The sequence below is a fragment of the Nilaparvata lugens genome, chromosome 14 (genome assembly GCF_014356525.2).
Source record: "Nilaparvata lugens isolate BPH chromosome 14, ASM1435652v1, whole genome shotgun sequence".
NCBI lineage: Eukaryota > Metazoa > Arthropoda > Insecta > Hemiptera > Delphacidae > Nilaparvata > Nilaparvata lugens.
In genome coordinates, this window is record NC_052517.1 from 13,230,352 (window position 1) to 13,254,243 (window position 23,892).

The 23,892-nt window shown below is 34.7% G+C and overlaps 1 protein-coding gene across 1 annotated transcript in view; it reads left to right on the forward strand.

The window, feature by feature from the left end:
* The window catches only part of LOC111054873 (F-box/LRR-repeat protein 4), a 63,613-nt gene that overhangs the window by 34,054 nt on the left and 5,667 nt on the right, over positions 1–23,892 (forward strand). Inside the window, exons 10-12 of the mRNA XM_039440778.1 lie at positions 6,109–6,274; positions 9,422–9,613; positions 18,782–18,915. Coding sequence (XP_039296712.1) covers positions 6,109–6,274; positions 9,422–9,613; positions 18,782–18,915 — 492 coding nt within the window. The remainder of the gene's footprint in view (positions 1–6,108; positions 6,275–9,421; positions 9,614–18,781; positions 18,916–23,892) is intronic.

A 23,892-nucleotide genomic window follows, 5' to 3' on the forward strand; every position in this document is an offset into this window, starting at 1 on the left:
GTGATTTTTGTTAATTGACAAGTGGTGGCTTATTATCCATTCCTTCATTATTTTTCGGTGCAGTTCTCACTGCTATTGTTCTACCTGTGTAAATTGCTGCCTGTGAGCTAGACTATTGATACGGTAGCAATAAGATTGATGATCCGAGATACAGAACTGAAACTGTTGCTATTATTCTACGCTTGGGGATCCTCTCTACAATGCTGTTATCATGCTTTCTTCAATGAATATCGTGTTATGCTGTTTGATTTCCACCTGTTGACCACTGATTGACTTGATAGTTATTGGAACAATCTCGACGAGCAGCAGTGTCATCGTTTTGAACTGTTATCACTCATAATTTTCATTCATTCGTAGATATCATCCATTCATTTACTAACGGCTCGTTTATACTTTATTTTCTAGACCAGGGTGTTAACTTATCCTTATTTTATAATAGAATAATTCATTTTATTTTAATTATAAAATAGTTTTTTTTTTCATCTAGGATTATAACAACCAATTACTTTAATCAGCCCCATATTCAACCATTTTCCATTACTCTGAAGCGATTCTGCAAGCAATTCATGGCTAATTTATTCATTTTATTGCCAATTAATTCATTGATTGTTATTACCAATAATTATTGTAGAGTAGGGAAATGGATGAACTTATTATTGGACAGACAAACAAAAAAACCCTAAATTGACTTTCCGGTGTTTTTCGTACAGAAAGGCTGTAGTTAATTCAAAAGGTGAAATACAATGGCGCTGTCTATCGAAAACGTGTAGGGCAACTCTCAAGACAGACAAAGAAATTAAAAATATATTAGAAATGAAGTTGTCTGGTTCTCATAACCATTCTCCTCCTGTAGATGGAATAGATAAATCTGCTAACAATTCTGTTAGTGGGGATTCTGTTCATAATACCACTGATCTATCGCTGGATATACCAGCTATTCCACGCTGCAACAGCCAAATCCTGCCTGCGGCGTCAACACCTCATAATAATAGTAGCATAATACTATCAAATAATACTACAGATAATATTTCACTTCACAATAACTCCATAAAAGATTATTGTTTATTCAATGAAAATATCTCTCTGAGAAATGAAATTAAAAAATTGAGAAGAGAATGGGAGGCAGCAGTCGACAGATCTATTGAGAATGAATTGAAGTTGATGAATCTTCCTGAAAAATCGTTAGTAGATTGTGGAACTCAGAATGAGTGTGAAAGTGAGATCGTGAAATCGGTGGCAGAATGTGCAACTCAAACAGAGTCTGTGAGTGATATCTCTGGTGATTTGTGCTTCTCGGGAGATGTCCTACGTGAGGATTCGGTGAAAATGTTACAGGACCTGCATTACAGATCTCTGGCTCAGATGAATCTTAATAACGAGAAAATGGAAATGGACATTTTAGAACTTCAAGATGATCTAAAAAAATGCAATCTGCAAGTATTAGAAGCAGAGAAATTGAATGACTCTCTACAGAAGACAGTGGACGAATTGAATCAACAGATTTCACATTTAAAAGCTTACTGGAATGAATCGAGTACACAGACTTCCCCTATTGATTTTCCTAATGTAGAGAAGAAAGAGGTCAATTTTGATTTCGGAGTTGAGAGGCGGATGGTAAACTCAAAAAAAGATATCCTCATCTGGGCTGATAGTCACGGCAAGGGTCTAAGAAATATGTTGAGTGAAAAACTATCGACGCAGTTCACTTGCAGTGCATTTATAGCTCCAGGAGCATCATTTGAAGTACTTGCTAAAAAAATGTTGGATGCAAATAATAATAGTCTAGCTAGAAGTGACTGGAATATCCTGATTGCTGGAACGAATAGTGTTACCAATGATTTTACTGAGAGGAATTTGAGGGAGTATGCTGAGTGCCTGGTTGACACGGTGGAGGGATTCTCAAACCAGAACCTTATCATATCAACTATCCCCTATCGGTATGATTTGCATGCTCATGATTCCATTAATATAATGATTTCAAAATTGAATAGAGTGATTCGAAGGTTGCCATATTTTTATAAGGTCAAAGTAATGGATTTATGGATGTTTGAACCTCACAAACATACTAGGCATGGCTTACATCTGAATAGGAAGGGAAAGAGCTGTGTATGCAGTTTGCTGAGTGATATTATTGTTGGTACCGGTAATAGCAGGAGAGATTGTGAGTCACTGTCTGCAGAGGATGAAGGACTTGTAAATGAAATACCAGTTGTTATATCAGCTGAGAGGAGAGGTTTTTTAGGCATGGTCGACCGATTGCTTTTGGAGCGGAGGTGATAGGAGATGATTATGAAAAGAATTATAGATGGCTGGAGTATGTCCATATAGAAGCACCGAGTGAAGGCAGTCCTTGTAGTCGCGATATAAACTGTTTAAGCTACAGCAAAGTAAATTCACATAAAGAGCAACCTAAGGATTTGCTGATTCTCAATCTTAATGTAAGGAGCCTGGTTTCAAAGGTGGAAGAGTTTGAGTTGGCACTGTCAGGAAATTCTTTAAATCCTTATTTTATTACATTGACGGAAAATTGGATTTCAAATGATAATTTGTCTATATTGAATAAGTTGGAGAATTATGAACTGGCATCCTACTATTTGAGGAAGTATGGAAGAGGTGGTGGTGTATGTATTCTTGTTAGGAGGGGTACCAGCAATTTTGATAGTGTGAAGGGAATAAATAGACTGTCTCAGGATTTCCATTTTGAGTGTACAGCTATGAGAATTGAGTTGAGTATAGGAGGGAGATCGGTGTCATGCCTGGTAGTGGCGGTCTACAGGAGCCCAAATAGTGATTTCGATTCATTTTTAGTTGCCTTAAGAAAACTATTTCAGATTCTTGGGAAGCTTGACAAAAGTATTCAAATTTTTATTAGTGGAGACTTTAATGTCAACATACTGTCTGCTGATAAGAGATGTCGTGATCTGGTTGGCCTTATGGAATCAAATAACTTCCATCCTTTTTTCATGGAACCAACTAGAACATCCGGAAACTCAAGTACCTGCATTGATAACATTTTTTCAAATGTACAGTCACATTTATTCAGCACAGCTATTTTGGAGCTTGGTTTGTCTGATCATAGAGCATTGTGTCTTTACAGCAATAAACATATCAAGCACTCAATTGTCATCATAAGAAGTAGATTGACCAACAGCAAGACAAGAATCAGTACGTTTAAGGAATTGTTAAGACACGAAGACTGGAGTCCTTGTCTGATGAAGAGGAACAGTGATGATGCTTACAACAGTTTTTTCTCAATTATCAACAGACATTTTTCAACTTGTTTTCCTGTTAAAACTTTCAAATCAAAAGTCAACACTTCTCGGAAAGGTTGGATGACTCAAGGGCTTATTGTTTCTTCAAGGACTATTCAGGGGCTATACTCTGAGTCAAGATGGAATGATGATCCCAATTTCAAGCTTTACTTAAAAACCTACAAAATCATTTATAAAAAGACTGTAATGGCAGCTAAAAGACTATATAATCAAACTTTCATCGTGACAGCAACAAACAAAACAAAAGCAGCATGGACAATTGTTAGAAAGGAATTAGGTTTGAAATCTTGTGCAACCAACAATATCAAGATTCGGATTGATGGAGGGGTCTCTGATAACAAGAAAAGTATCGCCAACTATTTCAATAAATTCTTCTCTTCTCATGCCAATGAAACAAATCCAACTATTAATGCTCCCGAGGCAATGAGATTCTTGAACAATCTACCTGCTCCAAATGAAAATTTAATCTTCCAGGAGGTTACAGAAATGGAAATTCTCAAAATCATAAATAAACTTAAAAATAAAAGCTCCTCTGGTTGGGATGAGATACCGATGAGGCTGGTTAAGGAAGTTAGCCAATGTGTGGCAAGGCCACTTGCACACATCATCAATGTGGTCCTTCAAATGGGCATCTTTCCGGAAAAGCTTAAATATGCCCTCATTATTCCAATATTTAAAAAAGGAGATTCAGAGGATGTAAGGAATTTCAGACCTGTAGCAGTGTTATCTTCCTTCTCCAAGATTGTTGAGAAGGTGATATTTGAGCAGATAACAGCCTATTTGCAAAGACAGCAGATTCTTGTCAACCAACAATTTGGATTTAGAGCTGGAAAGTCAACCAATATGGCAATTTTTGAGTTGGTAAAGAATGTGATGTTGGCTTTGGAAGGTTCACACAATCCTACAGGTATTTTTTGTGACTTATCACGAGCTTTTGATAGTGTTAACCATGACCTTCTATTGAACAAACTTTGGCAATATGGTTTCAGAGGAGTCTCACACAAACTTATTTCATCATATCTTGAGGGCAGACAGCAGAAGGTACTTTTGAGAGATCAGCTTTCAGTGTATTCAGATTGGTCAAGGGTCACACTGGGTGTGCCACAGGGCTCAGTTCTAGGCCCCATACTGTTCCTCCTGTATATCAATGATCTTCCAGCTAGTGTTGACTCGAGGATGATACTTTTTGCTGATGATGCAACAGCGGTAGTGGAGCCTGAATTAGGACAAACGGTGAGAGAGGCAATCTTGAAGGCTTCAGAACCTTTAACAGCATGGTTTCAGTCAAATGGGTTGAAGATGCATCTGGAAAAGACCAGCATAGTGAATTTTCATGCCTCTCATCTTGCACAAATGGAAGAGCAGACAGAGACGCAATCTGCCTTTGGGAAGTCTGTTAGAATAATATATGGATTGGGATTTAGAGAGAGTTGCAAACCGCATTTCGTAAGAAATAATCTTCTGACGGTACCAGCAATTATATACAGGAGCTGGTGACTTATATCAGGAAAAATAGAATTAATATTGAGGAACCCAGACACACGCATACCTATTCAACAAGAAGTAATGAAAACGATTTCCAGCTACCGAGAATTAGATTAGACCTGGTAGGAAGAGGCCCTTGGTATAGGGGTATGAAAATGTTCAATTTGCTTCCATCTTACTTGAAGGATGACACTACTAATGGATGTTTTTTAAATAGATTGAAGTATTATCTTGTCAATAGCTGCCCATACAAGGTTGAAGAACTATTCCAACCATAGATCTCTCGTTTTTTATGCCTAACTGTTTTTTGATTCAAGTAACTTTCATTCTATTATGAAACTTTTCATAGTTTTTGACGTGTTCCTATGTGTTATGATTGTAATGTTTGTAATTGTTTTATTGTATTCTTATTATTGACATGTCATGGCTTGATAAATATTGTATTTATGCAAACAAATGTGACGAATAAAGATCTTATCTTATCTTATCTTAATAATGAAAAATATTTATTATGCTTATGCGCAATCACTTTTCCAATATGGAATTGAGATATGGGGGCTGCTTATGATATCCATATGAACAAATTATTGACATTACAGAAACACCTTATCAGAGCTGCATTATGCAGGCCAAGATTGTACCCTAGAAGACGTCTTTTTCAAGAATTCCAGGTGCTTACAGTGAGGCAAACATATGTTGAAAGTATCATATTATTCATTAATAAGAATAGTGATACATTCAACTTGAGGAATAATCCATATAATTTGCGTCCCTGCAATCCATTACAATTTGATATTGACTTTACCAGCTTAAGTGTATGTAGACGTCAGTTTGAATATCAGTGTTACTTGTTTATAAATAAAGTCCCAACTGAATTCATTATTAATAGAATTACAAAATCCATAATGAATCTTATACTGGATTGGATTAGGATAAATGTTTATTTTAAATTATTCATATCCATTATATAGTGTTTCATTCTTGTGTTATAAATTTAAAAAAATATTTGTTATGGCTTCCTTGAATTGGTCTTTTTGAGTTTGTCATTTGCTTGTGATTTTGTTACTTTGTCTTATCGTTTGTAAGTATTGAGATGTGACCTGGTTTCCATAATTTTATTTATTCTAGTGGTTTGAATAAGCTCTTTTTCTTTCTATTGGCATGTTTGCTGTACCTAGTTGTTCGAACTCACTGCCGGCGCACAAGTTGTTCTTTGCTGGTAGTGCCATCTTGTAAGTTACAATATTTATTTTATCAATCTGTATTATTTTATTGCAAATAAATGATTTTGAATCCTATAGATTACTCTTATTAATTATTGTAATTTGTGAACGTTTTTCGCTTATTTCAGGTGGTTGTGTGAGGGTATCTAGTATGGACGAAGTGGCCCAGGCCATGGGTAATTTCAACCAGGAGCTGGTGACAATTGACTTCTGGAAAACGTATAGTCTTACGCCGGTGGGAGTGAGAGCGCTCAGTCAGTGCTCTAAATTAGAGGAGGTTGATCTAGGCTGGTGGTAAGAACAGTACATAATTACAGGGTGTGGCAGCAAAACTTCTTTTTTCTACAACTGCGCGTAAAGAAAGAATTTACATACTCAATTCTCCTCGTAAAACAGCTTATTTCTGAGGAGAATCTACTTTTTCGCTCGCTAACCATCCGCGCATGCGCAGTAAATTTCCTTTACGCTCGCAAATCATTCGCGCATGCGCAGAAGAGTTTTTTTAGGCTCGCCAATCAGCTGATGGTAAGCAGCTCGCCAAAAGGTCAGATCTTAACCTAAAAAGTCGGTAATTGTAACTCCGCCGATATAAGTAATTTAACAGATTTGGGCAGTTGTAGAAAAAATTTTGTATGTAATTCGCGCGTAATGCTTCTTTATCGCTCTTGCAAAATTATCACGCTTCGCGTCGCGTGATAACTGTTTTGTGCGAGCGATAAAGTCACGCATTACGCTCTTAATACATAAATAGCTATTCCCTACAACCGCTCGTAAAGTTCTTCTTCAAAAACTCATCTCAAAACAGCTGTTTTGTGAGGAGCAAGTGAGAATCTATTTTACGCTCGCTAACCGCAGCGCATGTGCAGTAGGCTACGTTTTTACTTTCCTTGTCCTATTACCATAAGTAAGGAAAGTATTGCTTTCCGAAAAAAATCAAGGTACCTCAATTTCTATACGTTTCAAGGTCCCTTGAGTCCAAAAAAGTGGTTTTTGGGTGTGTGTGTGTGTGTGTGTGTGTGTGTGTGTGTGTGTGTGTGTGTGTGTGTGTGTGTGTGTCCACAATATCTCATCTCCCAATCAACGAAATGACTTTTGAAATTTGGAAATTGAGGTCCTTACAATACAAGGATCCGACAAGAACAATTTCGATCAAATGCAATTCAAGATGGCGGCTAAAATGGCGAAAATGTTGTGAAAAACAGGGGTTTTTGCTATTTTCTCGAAAACGACTTTAATGATTTTGATCATATTTATACCTAAAATAGTCATTGATAAGCTCTATCAACTGCGACAAGTCCCATATCTGTAAAAATTTCAGGAGCTCCCCCTCATCTATGCAAAGTTTGATTTTAGATTCCCAATTATCAGGCTTCAGATACAATTTAAACAATAAAATCCAAGTGGAAAAGATTGAGCATGAAAATCTACAATTAATGTTCAATATCATTTTCACCTAAAATTGAAAATAAGCTTGAAATTCGAGAAAATGTGATTATTCAATTGCAAACTGTTGGCGACTGTTGATTCTATTAAATCATTCACTATGAAGAGATAGCAGACCTCATGTGTCTCCAGCGTTATTGTCCTGTCACCAGCTGGCTTGGATCTCTGAATAGTAGATTTGAGATGCGCGGGAACACTAGCGTCAGGTGATCAATTTTCAAAACGGCAAGGAAAGTTGTGCGAGTGCGCCACACCAGATATTTGTGTAAGAAAAATGTAATTATTCCAATAAGTTCATGTTCCTACTTTTTCGCCTTTAGTTCCATCAGCCTTGGTGGCGAAGACGGCTGGAGCGTTCTCTTACGCTGAGGTTTCCAGGTTCAAATCACGTTCCTACCAAATTTTTTTTGCTGTTGATACTAATTGTTTTATTTTATTCTAATAATATATCATTATAAAATAAATTATTATGATTAGATAGAATAATTAAATTGATTTATCAAAATAATTGGATAAATTATACACAAAACTGTTTTAGAAAAAAAGTATTGGAATCCAATACTGCAATTGTAGAAAAGAAATTGTATGTAATTCGAGCGGAAAAGTTGCGTTTTACGCGCTTAATACATAAATAACTATTGTATGAATCAGAAAGTTTGTATTTTTTGTGATGTAGACACATTTAACGTTTCAATTAGTTTTGAATATCATATCAGGCAGGTGACGTCACCTATTCTCTATACACTGAGTAAATCGATTTCTGGCGTTTGTCATGACTCCTGCCAGCATTGCAGGCGTTATGTTATTAGATTAAATTTTTGTTTCAATATGTAAGGCAAAATAATGCTAGAAGAAGAGCATACGAATTGGCATTTGGGAGTGACAGTGATGATGATTATGTTGTTCGCTGACCTAGATGGATAAGAGAAAGGGTTGATGATTTTAATAATTTGGAAGAAATCTACTTATTTTTCAATCAGATCGACAAGAAGCGTTCTTTCACTGCTCATGAATTTTTGGGTCCCTTCTTCTTTTGATAGCTTAGGCAACACAACATTGGCATAATGGTTAGAAGACATCCTGTGAAATTTGAAATTTTACTTATTTGCAAAAAACAATCTCTAGAACATTCATTAAAACACTACAACCTGAATTAAATTCAGCTTGTAAAAACTGCACTATAATTATTATTAATTACCCAAATTTTTAGGCTAATCTCCAATAATTTTGGTAGACAAAACTTGTGATTTCGGAATCTGGTTGGATTTTCTAGGTTAGGTTTTACTAACAGGATTTACTTGTAGGACTCCAGTTCTTTGTCTCGTCGCACTCGTCTGAACGTTGTCCCGCACTGGTCCGGGATAGTAGCCAGAGGGGCTGAATCAAAACGTTTTCGAAATGCGCGCTGGGTTGTGATCACAGAACATCCGCTCGAAAAATAGTCCCGGCAAATGTGCGCTTCTCATTGTTCCAATGCATGATGGTGACTGAACATGTCGGGAAGAAAACTTTATCATAGAGAAGCAATAGCATAAGTAGATATCCCATGGTATAGGGCGTTTATGTCGCAACTTTTACTGTTATCTCAAGCCGATAGTCCACGTAGTTCTTTCCCCTGAAGCTATGTGACGCTGGTAGTCTCTCATATTGTGTCGTTCATACACTCACACCCCAAAAAACAGTAAAAATCGACAGTAATCGGCTTGAGATAACAGTAAAAGTTGCGACATAAACGCCCTATACCATGGGATATCTACTTACGCTATTTTTCATCTATGACTTTATGCTCTGATCTCTCTAACATGACCAATTGCGCTCTACTACGACATCAGCTGACTGAATGGCGTCACTTTATAAAAGGAAGTTTTGCTGCCGCACTCTGTATAACCGGAGCCTGTACTCGTATGAGACATCACAGTTTGTGCCATTCTCTGTAGTGTATGTAATTGTTGATATTTATGACAATCTAAATTTATTATAATTTCGTTAACTTTGCAGTCTGGGCCTGAGTATACCCGGGGACTGTATGGCATCTCTAGCAGAAGGGTGCCCCAACATGAGGAAGCTTTTTATGGCGGCATTGCGTGGTATCACCGACAGAGATCTGCTGCCATTTGTAACACGATGTCCCAGGCTACAGCAGCTTGATTTACTCGGGCTGAGGTGTATCACTGCCGATATTTGTCTCAGGTAAGTAATCTATTCAATTATTTATTTGTATTATTTGTATTACATGATTTATTTTGACGCGTGTCAGTAATAGAGGAGTTGAGCATAAGCCCAACATAATAAGCAAACAGTTTAGAATGAAAATCTCTGCAATTAGAACGAAAATCATGCATTTTCATGGCAAGTGGCCGATACGGTCAAAAAAGTACTGTATTGAAAGACAGGATTTTGGAACAGATATCAAACTTCAAAAATCTAAACTAGTAGTTCTGTTAACATAGACCTCACGCAGTATTCTCATCCACAAGTACCTGATTGAAACTATAGACCTTATGGAAATACAGCAATAGACTGGCTTCTCCACACATATGTGTAATCACTTGTCAGCTGATATATGATCAATAATTCTATAGTCTGATTTTTCAATCAAAATCAGAAACCTTTGCAAAACCAAAATCAGAAACCAAAATTTCCAAAAACCTTGTATATACGTCGACGTGCAATTAAAAAAAGGAACATTCTTGTCAAATTTCATGAAAATCTATTACCACGTTTCGCCGTAAATGCGAAACATATAAACATTTAAACGTTAAGAGAAATGCCAAACCGTCGACTTTAATCTTAGACATCACTTCGCTCGGTCAATAAATAAAAACAATTTTATTGTCAGCCAGCCAAAAAAGCACAAGACAAATTCACACAAATAGAACATGAAATAGACAGTCACACATTAAAATACACATTGTTACTATTACATTGCTATTTAGATTTCATTTCCAAATAATAAAGACAATATTACAAAATTGAGCAGCTAGTTCATACGTGCTAACAAATAAGAATTAAGGTATGCTGATTCTGCTCTCGTAAAATTCACTTTATTTTTAAAAAGGATGGTTTGCCAGTCAGTCGTGCACCTTAAATTTGAACAGTTTCAGAGGTGTTTCATGGAGGTGTAGCGGTTACTTCTAGGCTGCAATATCACATAATATGATTATGATCAAGATGTCCAAAAAAGGAATCAAAACTTAGCTGGTATGCGGAGCAATCACTCGATTCCTCAAAGGTAGAGCCAGAAGGAACACCTTGATTAAATTTTATAGAGCCATGGCAATACCTACTTTGACTTACGGAAGTGAAGCATGGGTGCTGACAAGGAAGCTTGAATCAAGAATACAGTCAGCAGAGATGCGATTCCTCAGACAAGTCAAAATATGCACAAGAGAGGATCGGATTCGAAATGAAAATATAGGAAGAGAATGTGATGTCCAACCAGTGTTCAGTTTGATGGAAACATATAGAAATAAGTGGTCAGATCATGTCCTTTGAATGGCACAAGACTGTTTTCCATTGAATGCCCTACTCTACAAGCCATTAGGGAGAAGAAGTATTGGTAGACCGAGGAAGAGATGGACACCGGAACAGGCTTGAAAAACCCAATTCATGACGACGATGATGACGATGAAAAATTATTTATTTATTTGTACTCGTTAATCCGACTCCCTCTGATGCGGCTTATCAGTCAATTCGATCAGGTTGGCAAAATTGGAAATATAAAAATAGCCTATAAATACAAAAATATAGCCTATTGGAAAATAGGCTACAAATTATAATGTGTCCTTGAATCACTATCTGTAAACTTCAGATATTAAAATGTTGGAATTCGAATTCGAGACGCCGATTAGGCTGAAAACCAGAAAAAAATATGTCAGATGGGGTGGATATTTAAATATTATTTATTACAATAGTGGGGTCCACGTTATAATGGCAGTGTTTGATTATTATTATTATTATTATTATCATTAATCATCCACTGACCACCTATAGAAGGGGTATTCGGATTTGTCAATCAATATTATTCAGAAGAATAAAAAAAAAAATCATTTAACTTACATAAAACATTACAAACTTATTATTTTGTACCTCATAATAGGTAAGGAATTCTTCAATTGAATATGCACATATATTCAGTAATTCATTTTTCATCAAGGCCCTGAATTTACGGCCTGTCGTTGCTTTAAGGCTGGCAGGTAATTTGTTATAGAGTCGAATCCCAGCACTTTTAACTCCTCTCTCATATAAAGTTGTTCTGTGGGTATCATCTCTTAAATCTTCACGATGTCTAGTTCCGTAACTGTGGAAACGTGCACCAGTTTTAAATTTGTCCTTATTTTGATCAATAAAACATAAAGCCTCTAGAATATACAAACTGGGAAGAGGGAGAATTCTCATCTGTTTGAAGTGTGGTCTACAGCTTGATCGTATTGTCTCTCCAACCATCACTCTTATTGCCCACTTCTGGATTCGAAAGATGTCTATTACTTGAGTTGAGTTTCCCCAGAAAATGATTCCGTAGGCCAGAAGAGAATGAAACATTGCAAAATAGACATCTTTGAGGGTTCTATTGTCTAATAATAATTTCAAATTTCTAAGAACAAACACCACAGAGCTCAACTTGTTTTTTAAAGATTCTATATGAGGTTTCCATGAGATTTCAGAATCCAATACAACTCCTAGAACTTTAATATCATTTACAGACTCCACATTGCTGTCTTCCACTCCCAAAGTTACTTCTCTAGCCGTTCTAAAAGGTAATTGCTTAGTCTTTCCATGATTCAATATCAGCATATTAGCAGTCAGCCACATCTCAAGTTTCTCAAAAGCAGTTTTGCACTCAGATTCCATTTCTTTCTGACAGTTATTCCTCAATAAAATGCTTACGTCATCAGCATATAACACACAGTGTGCCGGTTCCAGATAAGATGGTAAGTCATTTATATACAGAAGGAAGAGGAGTGGACCGAGCACCGATCCTTGAGGGACTCCACTCCTTGTCTTCAACCATTCTGAATTATATATATAGGGGGGTGACTGAATCTCAACCCGCTGATATCTATCACAGAGGTAAGAGTGAAACCATCCGAGAACTACATCCTGAAACCCATACATCTGTAACTTATGACACAAAATTTCTCCATTAACAAGGTCGAAAGCCTTGGAAAGATCAGCCACTAATCCACATGCCTTGGATCCACCATCCACAGAAGTAAGCACCTCATCCATGAATGAAAAAAGAGCATCGCCTGTTGAACAGCCAGGCCTAAAACCAAACTGTTTGGGTGACAACAATTGTAACTGGCTCAAATACTTTCTTAACCTTTTAAGTACAACATATTCAAAAATTTTTAGAAATATCGGAGGATTTGCCACAGGTCTATGATTCTCTGGAAGTTCATGTTGTCCTTTCTTATAGATGGGAACTATTTTTGACAGTTTAAGCTTGGATGGAACATAACCAGCTTGCATTGATCCATTGAAAATAAATGAAAGAGGCTTTAATATGTGTACTGCTGTTTGTTTCACTAAATTATTTGAAATATTAAAACAATCATAGGATCTTTTATTCTTCAGTTGCTTTATTATCTCCTCCAGTTCTCCAACTCCTACTGGATCAAAATTATTCAGATGCATATTATTTTGTTCATTAATGGTGAAGAAATCCAAGAATTTATTCGTACTAGTCAATCCTGTCATTGTGCTCTGTACTTTAAGTGGTGTGTTGACAAAATATTTATTGAGTAAGTCAGCAGCTTCTTTACCTGTTTTCAAGATTCCAGAATCATTAATTATACGAGTCTCTGATTGTGATACATTATTCTTGGCAGATTCGGCTCTAACTAATTTCCAAACTGCTTTAACCTTGTTATCAGAATTTTTTATTAGTGTGATTGACATAGTGTTGCTGTCAGGGGCGCCATTTAGGGGGGGGTAGTCAAGGGGATCCTAGGCCCCCAAAGATCAAATAAATAATGAATATACGGGTCTATCTACACAAATCCTTAAAATCTCATACTGATTTGATACTTTTTTAAACAGCTGTAGTTGACCGAGCGAAGTGAGGTCTAAGATTCAAGTCGACGGTTTGGCATTTCTCATTGTTTAAATGCTCAAATATGCTTTATATGTTGCACATTTACGGTGAAACGCGGTAATAGATTTTCATGAAATTTGACAGGTATGTTCCTTTTTTAATTCCGCGTCGACGTATATACAAGGTTTTTGAAAATTTTGAATTTCAAGGATAATAGAAAAGGAAAAAGGAGCATCCTTCATACGCCAATATTACAGTAAAAATCAGACTATAGGCCCCCCATCCACTTACAGTTCTAACTGCAGACTGAGACAGTCCGGGACTGCAGTTAGAACTGTAAGTGGATGGGGAATCCGGCAGGCGGATCGTTGGACTGTCAACTGCCGCACGGTGCGACAGTTCAACGATCGAACTGCTGTACATATAAAGACAACGATCGGACTGCAGTCCGTACTGACGTGAACATTTTTCAACAGTCCACAGTCCACCGTTCAAAGTTCTGACTGCAGTCAAGAACTGCAGTTCAAACTGTAAGTGGATGGGGGCCTATGGAATTATACATCATAAATCAGCTGACTAGTGATTACACAGATGTGTGGAGAAGCCAGTCTATTGCTGTATTTCTATAAGGTCTATATAGGTATTTCTATAAGGTTTCAATCAGGTACTTGTGGATGAGAATACTGCGTAAGGTCTACTGTTGTCACGTGGTATTTTAGCACCACAAAATATTCTTGAAATGAACTATTGAACTTTAATAGAATTATAAAATGGAAAGGAAAGATAACCTAGTCAAAGAACCACTCAAGTAAAATCGAATGTTGTTAGTGATAAAGAGTAATCGTATTATCTAAAATGATAAGAAAAAACATGCATAATTGTGATTCAACAATAATGAGGATCCATTGGCAGAATTAAAAATTATAAAGCGGCTTATTTATTATTGACAGATCATAAAAAATAAAAGTTTGCATGTACATTTGAGGTTAGAATTGTTTGTTTACACGTTTAAATGAATCAATCGATGTAGGATAAATCGATAGTTATTTGAATCAACACCTAACGAATCAGCTGATTGTTCGATCAACCAGTACAAGTTGAATTATAAAGTTTACTCACAAAAGATTTATCATGTATACTAAGGAAGGTTTATGTAAATAAATAGGGACAACTATTATTGCCGCATAAATATTTATTACAATCTAAAAAAGCACGAAAATCAAGAGTATACAAAACTCGAATAAAAAATAAAATAATGTTGCATGATAGCATCGTATATCACGATTTATTTATTAGAATAGTTTAAGACAATCACTCCATATATTTATATAAAAACTTTTTATTTACTTTTCTATAATAAAGTTGACGAAACCCTGAATCTGAAGTAACCAATTGTATTGAGTTTTGCTAAATTAAAAGCCAATCAGAAAGAAGCTTACAAATCGTTCAAGGAAGAGATAAAATTTTTCTGAAAACCACTTCTCTTTGGCTAGTGATCTCGTTCTGAAAGGATGCACATGGAAATTAGGGTCTTCCTTCTTGTTAAATTTTAAAAAATTATCAAGCCAATCCCTTTTTAAATTTGAACTATTTGTAATTAATGTTTATTTATCTGTGAACTCAGTGTTGTTTAAGAGTTCTTAATTGTAATCAATTCCCATAAATATATCTTTAATACGGAAAGAAATCTATAAGAAATCTGGACCACGCGCGAGCCCAGCCGAGACGAAAAGGACCTGCATAATTAATTATTGGAAATAATTAATTTATTCTACAAGACCTACAAGAACATCATTAATGCGAGTGTTAGTTCAAACGAGCTCGTTTTATAAAGGCCTTTTTATTAGAGTTGGGGAATTAATCAAAGCGCTATATAAATAAAATCAGTCAAAGAAAAATTCGCAACGTGTTGAGTGCTATCCTATAGTCTATAAGAACGTTTATGAATTTATTTGATTTATGTAGGAAGCTTACTTCCATGCACGGCACGGACTCATTAAAAACCCTGAGATTTTAAATATAAATTTAATAATTATTATTTGCTAATTGATCAAAGCATGTCCTATTAAATCTACAGACCGAACAAGTTTTATATTGTAGAATTTTGAATTGACTTGAAGTCCAAGTATCAGTATTAAATATAATATATTCATAATTTTTAAAGCTCACAACTGTGAATGCTAGTAAACCTTGTGATAATTGTTTAACTATTAAAGAATTTATATATATATATATTATATATATATATATATATATATATATATATATATATATTGGAATTATAGATATAGAATATTTATATATATATATATATTGTTTTATGGGAATATATTTTGTGTTTTATGTCAGCATACAAAATCATAGAAGTTTATTTTGTCCTAATTCATCTCGTGATATACAGTTTGGGCTGTCTCAGTACCAAGAAAAAATATTCTGCAGCATATAAAATTAGTGAATCAATTAATATTGATCTTATTAAGAGCATTAAATACTTATCATCCTTTGAATGATAGTCAAACTAGTTCGCCAGAAAAAACATATTGATAATTATATTAATAAGTTCTAAGGAATTTCAGAAAGATAAATTGGTGGATACCTGCATTCATAGTGAGCGTTTTAAAAATCAACTAGAAAAAACCATAGTTGGTCTTCATTATTCTCAATTGGATACATGGTTACTGGTAATCAGTCATCAACTATCTTTTTGGTTTCCTTATTGGTACTCTTCAAGAACTTCATAGAAGCGGCGGTAAGAATTATTAATCACCAGTCATTGAACCCTGTGGCGATTAATTATACTTGGGAAAATTCATGTATCTACCACTGAGCTAGAGCTGCGGTTTGAACCCAGCGATTTTGTGAGCCGGACGGCCTTAACTTTTTGTGAATTTATTCGCAAAATAGGGATTTTAACAACCGCTCTTATAAATATCAAGAACACCGTATCATCTATAAAGGATTTACAATTTACCACTTTTACACTGTTCACATAACTACTAGTATAATTCATTCTACAGTATCAACAATGTAGCAAAATTGCCTTTAAAGTATAGCTACGGAGTAATAATGAATATATTTTCTCTGTGGTATAGTTGAAGCTCAAATATAGAATGGGTACAATTATTGATGAGGGCACAATAAATGAGCTATTGCATTAATTGCAACATGAGAATTAGCAAGTTGCAAGATGGCACAGGAAAGCAAAAGAAAGGGCACATCAGACATTCAAAAATGTATTTACTGAGTTGGTGAGAAATATGGGGACAGCTTAATGTTTTTTCAGCTTTCTAACTGGATGTTGTTTTCCAAATAGAATATGATCACCAATGAAATCGTTGAAATTGTTATTGCATAAGAAAATTAATCAGTTTCCAGGATTAAAAAAAATCTGTTTCAGTGTATTCCTATTTTTGGAAGAACACTTCTCTCACTTGGGCTACTTTTTAACAAATTAGTAAAAATCTTGTAGTACCCTTTATTTAAAAAAAAAATTGGGTTTTTGAAACCTAAGTTAGGGTCGAAACTAGTTGTTGAACTATTTTAAAGTTTAAAAAAAATGAAGGGTATACACGATTTCTATATTGTTTTTATCAATTTCCTATTTTTGGATATTCCCATTTATTATCTGTATATTTTTAATAAATATTTCATGATTTAATCGATATCTACTAATGATGTTTATGTTTGTACTGATATTTCAACCACATTTGTATAAAACTAGAAAAAGATAGAGCATATAATAACATCTTCGAATGTAATTGACCGAGCGAAGTGAGTTCTAAGATTCAAGTCGACGGTTTGGCATTTCTCTTAATGTTTAAATGTTTTAATGTTTAAATGTTTATATGTTTTTATGTTGCGCATTTACGGCGAAACGCGGTAATAGATTTTCATGAAATATGACAGGTATGTTCCTTTTTAAATTGCGCGTCGACGTATATACAAGGTTTTTGGAAATCTTACATTTCAAGGATAATATAAAAGGAAAAAGGAGCCTACTTCATACGCCAATATTACCGTAAAAATCAGACTATAGAATTATTCATCATAAATCAGCTGTCTAGTGGACTATAATACTACCCGTTCAAAAACATCGAACATCTTGGAAATGTATCTTTCCATTAACGTTAGTAGACAGTTGACTATAATACTACCCGTTCAAAAACATCGAACATCTTGAAAATTGTATCTTTCCATCAACGTTGTAGACCTGAAAACAGCGCTCACACTCACATTCCGGGACGAAACGTCACGGTACGATATAGGACAGAAGCTCCATGTTTATTTAGGACTTTTTCTAGACATTTCTAGTTGATAAATTATTTATTAATTTTTGAGAAAACATAACAGGTCAATGTAACTCTCTGAGCGCGAGGTCTACTGTTCACAGAACTACTCAATTCAATTTAATTCGTTTATTTCCACTTGGCATACAATACATGTACATATTTATATTTGATATTCAACAAAATAAGAATCACATTTTTACAAAAAACAGTAGAAAAAACATATTGATTGAGTGGAATTCCCCCAGTAAGACTATGCGTCTGAGATTGGGGGACAGTTCCTGCAAGCAGTATTATTCAATAAGTAGTTATAATTATGGTATTATATTTACTATAAATTACAATATGTGTAATTAAAATTACACAACTAAGATTCAGATAACAGTAAGTGAATTATAGTGATAACATAATATATATATATATATATATATATATATATATATATATATATATATATATATATATATATATATATATTACATTTGAGTGTTTCGCGGATGGATATATTATATGTAAAAGAATTAACCGGGTACATCCGTTTGTTTTGACTTACTTGAGTCTGACGTTTCGTCGCCATCGCAGACGACATCTTCTGAGGGTGATTATTTTGAATACCAAACGCCCAGTACCTGGTACAATGAAACCCGCTACAGCACCATTGTCACCAAAACAAGACAACTTTCCTGGAATTTCACTCACCCAACAGCGCCAGCACAAGCAAGTGGAGGGAGGGGGTAGGAGATATGCTCTTCGACCCAGAAAGAATACCTAGGACTCAGTGTGGATCTCGACGCCACCCTCAGAAGATGTCGTCTGCGATGGCGACGAAACGTCAGACTCAAGTAAGTCAAAACAAACGGATGTACCCGGTTAATTCTTTTACATATATATATATATATATATATATATATATATATATATATATATATATATGTTTGGTGTAGCTTGATATCTAGAGTGGGAGAGCAAGAGGACCCAAAAACCGGAGGTAATTTATTACTCCTACTACTACTAATAATAATAATAACGTTGCAGGTTCCTAAACAACTGCAAAGAGTTGCAACTACTCGATGTCAGTTTCTGCGATCAGATCCAGGAGTCGGATGTTCTGCTGTGGAGAGTGCAATACCCGGATGTGGCCATCAAGTGGAGCTTCCAGTATGATGGCGGTAACGACTATTATCTGCCAAACCATTACTGAACCTTGTTTAACTGAATTGTTGGTTTGGCAAGTTGCTAAAACGGCCATTTGAGGTGGCTGGTTTGAAACGTTTCTCTGACAAAAAAATCAAATCTCTTACCAAAGTTGTACAGTCGAATTAATTTGAGTACAGAAAGTAAAATTATCACAAATACAAGATATTATTTTGAAGAAAATTGTATTGGTATTTATTGGGATTGATACAATCTACAGATGGAAACTACTGAGATATTGCTTTTATTCAAATGCTAATGAATTAATAATTATTATTAAGGCTGTGCAAAGGCTAAAAATAAACTTTTTACTCGTGATATTTCACATAGTCTTTTGATTTGTATATCATCAAGCTATCAAAATGAAAAAGTTTTCTCAGGAAAACATATTTTTTCTGATCATTAATTTTTGAGATATGAGCGCCTAAAGTTAAAATTTTTGGGACAGAACATTTCAAATTCGATACGATATAAATCCATGAGATTTAGAGGATGGATTCTTCATGGTATATTGTTGAGCTAGTAAAACAAAAATTTTCTGAAAATATCAATTTTTGGAAAAGTTATTCAATGTACCAAAAATAATTCAACTAAAAGTTATTTTTAGTAAATTGAATAAAACTATCTTAAAAATTGATATTTTCAGAAAAATTTTGTTCTACTAGATAAACAATACCATGAAGAATCTATCCTCTAAATCTCATGGATTTTTCTCTTACCGAATTTGAAATGTTCTGTCCCAAAAATTTAAACTTTTGGCGATCATATCTCAAAAAGTAATGATCAGAACAAAATGTTGTCCTGAGAGAACTTTTTCATTTTGATAGCTTGATGATATACAAATCGAAAAACTTGGAAAAATATCACGAGTAGAAAGTTTATTTTTAGCCTTTGCACAGCCTTGAACTAAAATCCTAACTCTCTCTTTTTCATCGTTATACTATCTCTCTCGCTCTCTCTTTAATCGTTATACATTCTCTCTCTCTCTCTGTCTTTCTTATATCGTTATACAGTCACTTTAATCCCCTCTCTCTCTCTCTCTTTCTTTTTCTCTCTCACTGTTCATAATTTGTTCTCCCAATATTCCATCTCTCTCTACCTGTTTATCGTGGATAAACAACCACTTGTTGGAGTGATAAATAATAATGACGTATTTTCTCGGGAAAATTAGGAAAATCAGTTTGATTTTCACAGAATTTTTGCCTCTATGTAAATTTATCTCTCATTGACCTTCCCTCTTTTTCTCTCATTCTCTGTTTTTCTCTTATGTCTCTCTCACGCAAACAATCACATTTTTTTCCTCATTAAATATATCTCTTTATTAAAATTAGTATTGAAAAAAAATCCAAATTAAATGCTGTAAATCACCCCGAAGACTTCTGATATATTGCAAATATTGACAACAGGGTAAACAGCTAGATGGAAATTCGATGAGCGCTACTATTGTAAAATTATTTGTCATCGAATTTCCATCAAGCTGTTTACCCAGTTGTCAATATTTGCAATATAGCAGAAGAAGTCTTTGGGGTGATTTACAGCATTTAATTTGAGTTTCCGTTTAATAATGATTATTGATACAATCTATTTTATTTTTAAATTTGTAGGTTGTTTGAAAGTTTCTCTGAAAATTCTTTTTCCAAAGTTATCATAAAAGCATTATATTATTCAATAGAATATTGTATTGATATTTCATAGATACAATCTATCTTATTTGTATAATACAGTTCTTTCCTTAATTATAATATTATAGATAGATCATGAACATCGTTATTTTGTTCCCAAATTTTGTCAACAGAGTAACTTTTACCAAAACTCAAAAATGTGGAATTATTTCAAAAATAATTCCATCAATAATAACATTTATTCAACGATTTTATTCATAGACAATAATGAGTCATTTATATTGATAATGAACACATCAGGTAGAATAATGCATCTTTACACAATTCATTAATCTATCTTTATATATAAAAGCGAAATGGCACTCACTGACTGACTGACTCACTCGCAAACAATTAAAAATCTTCCGGACCAAAAACGTTCAAATTTGGTAGGTATGTTCAGTTAGTCCGTCAGAGGCGCACTAAGAACGGATTTGGAAATTTTCCAAAGATACGCCCAAAATCTGCGTTTTTCCAGCTTTTTTTAGAGTTTTCTCAGCTTTATCGAGAACAAATGAACAGAAAATGTTCAAATTTACTACAGAAGCACAGCTGGGGTGTAATAATGTTGTGTTAGAAGGAATTTGAAATAACGCCAAATATACGCCCAAAATTAGCGGTTTTTTGCGTTTTCTCAGTTCTTTCATCAAGTAATAGACAGAAAATGATCAAATTTGGTACAGAGGTTTAGCTAGGGTCAATTTTGTGATGAGGTGACTTCAATATTTTATCAAAGATACGCCCAAAATCAGCGTTTTTCCAACGTTTTTTTCAGCTTTTCTGCGTTTTCTCAGTACTTTGACTTTCTTGATAGAATGAAGCATGCTCAAATGAAAAATGCAGGCGAGCGAAGCGAGCCCGCTGATCTTATTTTTGACGATCCAGTCGGGGTTCCAGGGGGCGGAGCCTCTTGGCCAGACGGATGTGGCGAGCGAAGCGAGCCTGACGGCTAGTACTAATAAAGGAAAGAATGGCTTATACACGAACGGGATAGGAAAATTATATTTGACGCATCATCACGTCTCAACTTCTGTACTGATTAACTTGATATTTTACATATAGATTCTTAATTAACCGAGGATGGTTATAGGCCTATTTCAAACTTTTCAAGATTTCACTTGAAATAGATCCTTGTGGAACATGGGTTACCTGCTAGTTTTCAATACAATTCAATGGTATTTTAATGAGTCATAATTTGAAAATTATGATTGTGGAACATTTCATTCAACGAGATTTTTCAATTGGCTTTACTTGTATTATTTTATTTTTGAAACGTTTCAGATTAGCCACTCAAATGCTAGGTATGAAGTATTAACTAGAGATGGATTTCAGATATTTTCATGAAGTATCAAGTATATGTTATTCATGAAGATGCCTGATATAATAATATGGGTTTGTACCAACAATTCAGTTAAGTAAAGACTATTGTGTCATAATATGTGATACAGTTCAGATCTAAATTCAATTAAGAACAGAAAAGACTGCAAAAAATTGCAAAATAAATTGAATATCGTTTTGAGATACATTTGAAAAGAGTTTAAAATTAAGTGGAATCACTGTAGAGGTTTTTGCAACATTTTCGTATCGTACCACTGTATCAAAATTCATTATTGTTTGTATCAAATCATGTTTATTTTATCATCTCATGTATCATCCCAAAGATATAGGATATATTCAAAGTTAGTCTGCCTACTAACGATTGGATATACCAAGGTTTTCACATTATATACATGCAACAGTATCAACATTTATTATTTTATACATGCATCAGTATCAACATTTATTATTTTCTGTATCAAATTTACTATTCTGTATCAAAATTTACTATTGTTTGTATCATCAAATCATGTTAATTTTACGAATCTTATGTATCTTCCCAAAGATATAGGAGATGCAACAGTATCAACATTTTACTATTTTCTGTATCAAATGCTATTTTTACCGTTTTATGTATCTTTCCAAAGATACAGACCACATTTTATCATCTACATAAAACCGTATCAAAATTTAGTTTTTTCTGTATTAAATATTGTTTGATACATCATGACTTCAACCCTGATATGTATCTTCCCAAAGATACAAAGGCTTTTATATTATTTCAGTATCAAAATGTACAATTTTCTGTATTAAATCATTCTTACCATGGTTTATGTCTCTTTCAAAGGTACAAATCACGGCTTTCACATAGTTTCTATGGAACAGTATCCAAACATACTATGATATAGATGGAAATAAATTGGAAATTGCATCTGTTCAAATGCATTCCCGGATTAGCCTGAATTTTCAAATTTCTTTCAATTTGAATAATATTCCATATTTTCAATACTACATCAATCCAAACCTAAAATATGTGATCATTTTCCATTTTTACTTTATAGTTTTTTATTGTATAGCATGTTACCATACGGTACCGCTTGGCTTTTATGTAAGCACTTGTTGGTAACTGATGAAAACTTGAATTTTCATGGTTTTGGTTATGTCAAAGGATTTTAATCATTATTCTGGAGATTAATAAATAATTTTATTGGCAAATACATTCAAATTACATAAATGTATAGGCTACAACCTAAAGGTTCATACAGCCTGAAACGTTATTTTTTTGTATGAAATATAACAAAGCATTTACTGCAAAGGACAACATTGCATTTAGTACACTCCACTCTGACCCAAGAGTTTTCATAGTACAGTTTTCATAGGCACATCTTCATTGGCTTGTTGGAGAAATTTCGTTGCATCAAACCTCAAAGCATCTGAGACCCTGGAGCCTGTAGAACTGCATTGTAATGATAATATTCGTATGGCTTTTATTGGTGGGGAGTCCCTGACGGAAGTTCCACCTCGCCAGAATATATAATTTGAACCGTCAATGGGCCTTACGACTGTCATACTTCAGCCGGTCCGACAATTTAACGTGCCCATCCGATAACACGGTAGTGACCTGTTCAAAAACGTTTGGCTCTGAGTGGGTTTGAACCGGGATCTCTATGTTGCTATGCAAGCACTCTATCCACTAGGCCACGCATCACTGAACTGTATGATGTTCAGACAGGATGTCCACCTGCCTGTGGAGGTTTTTCAGGGTAACCGTCCACTGGAACTGTATACAACTGATCCGTTCGGCCGTTGGATCGGACGAATCTGCCGGCCGTTAATTCAGAGGAACACGGTCGTCCATTGGAACCGTTCACGTCAGTCTAGTTCAGTAGTAGGCTGGTTGCCAATTATTGAATGAACTACTATCATAGCCACCAAAATTTTTCATAAACAATTATTATGTTGAGATTTTGAAAA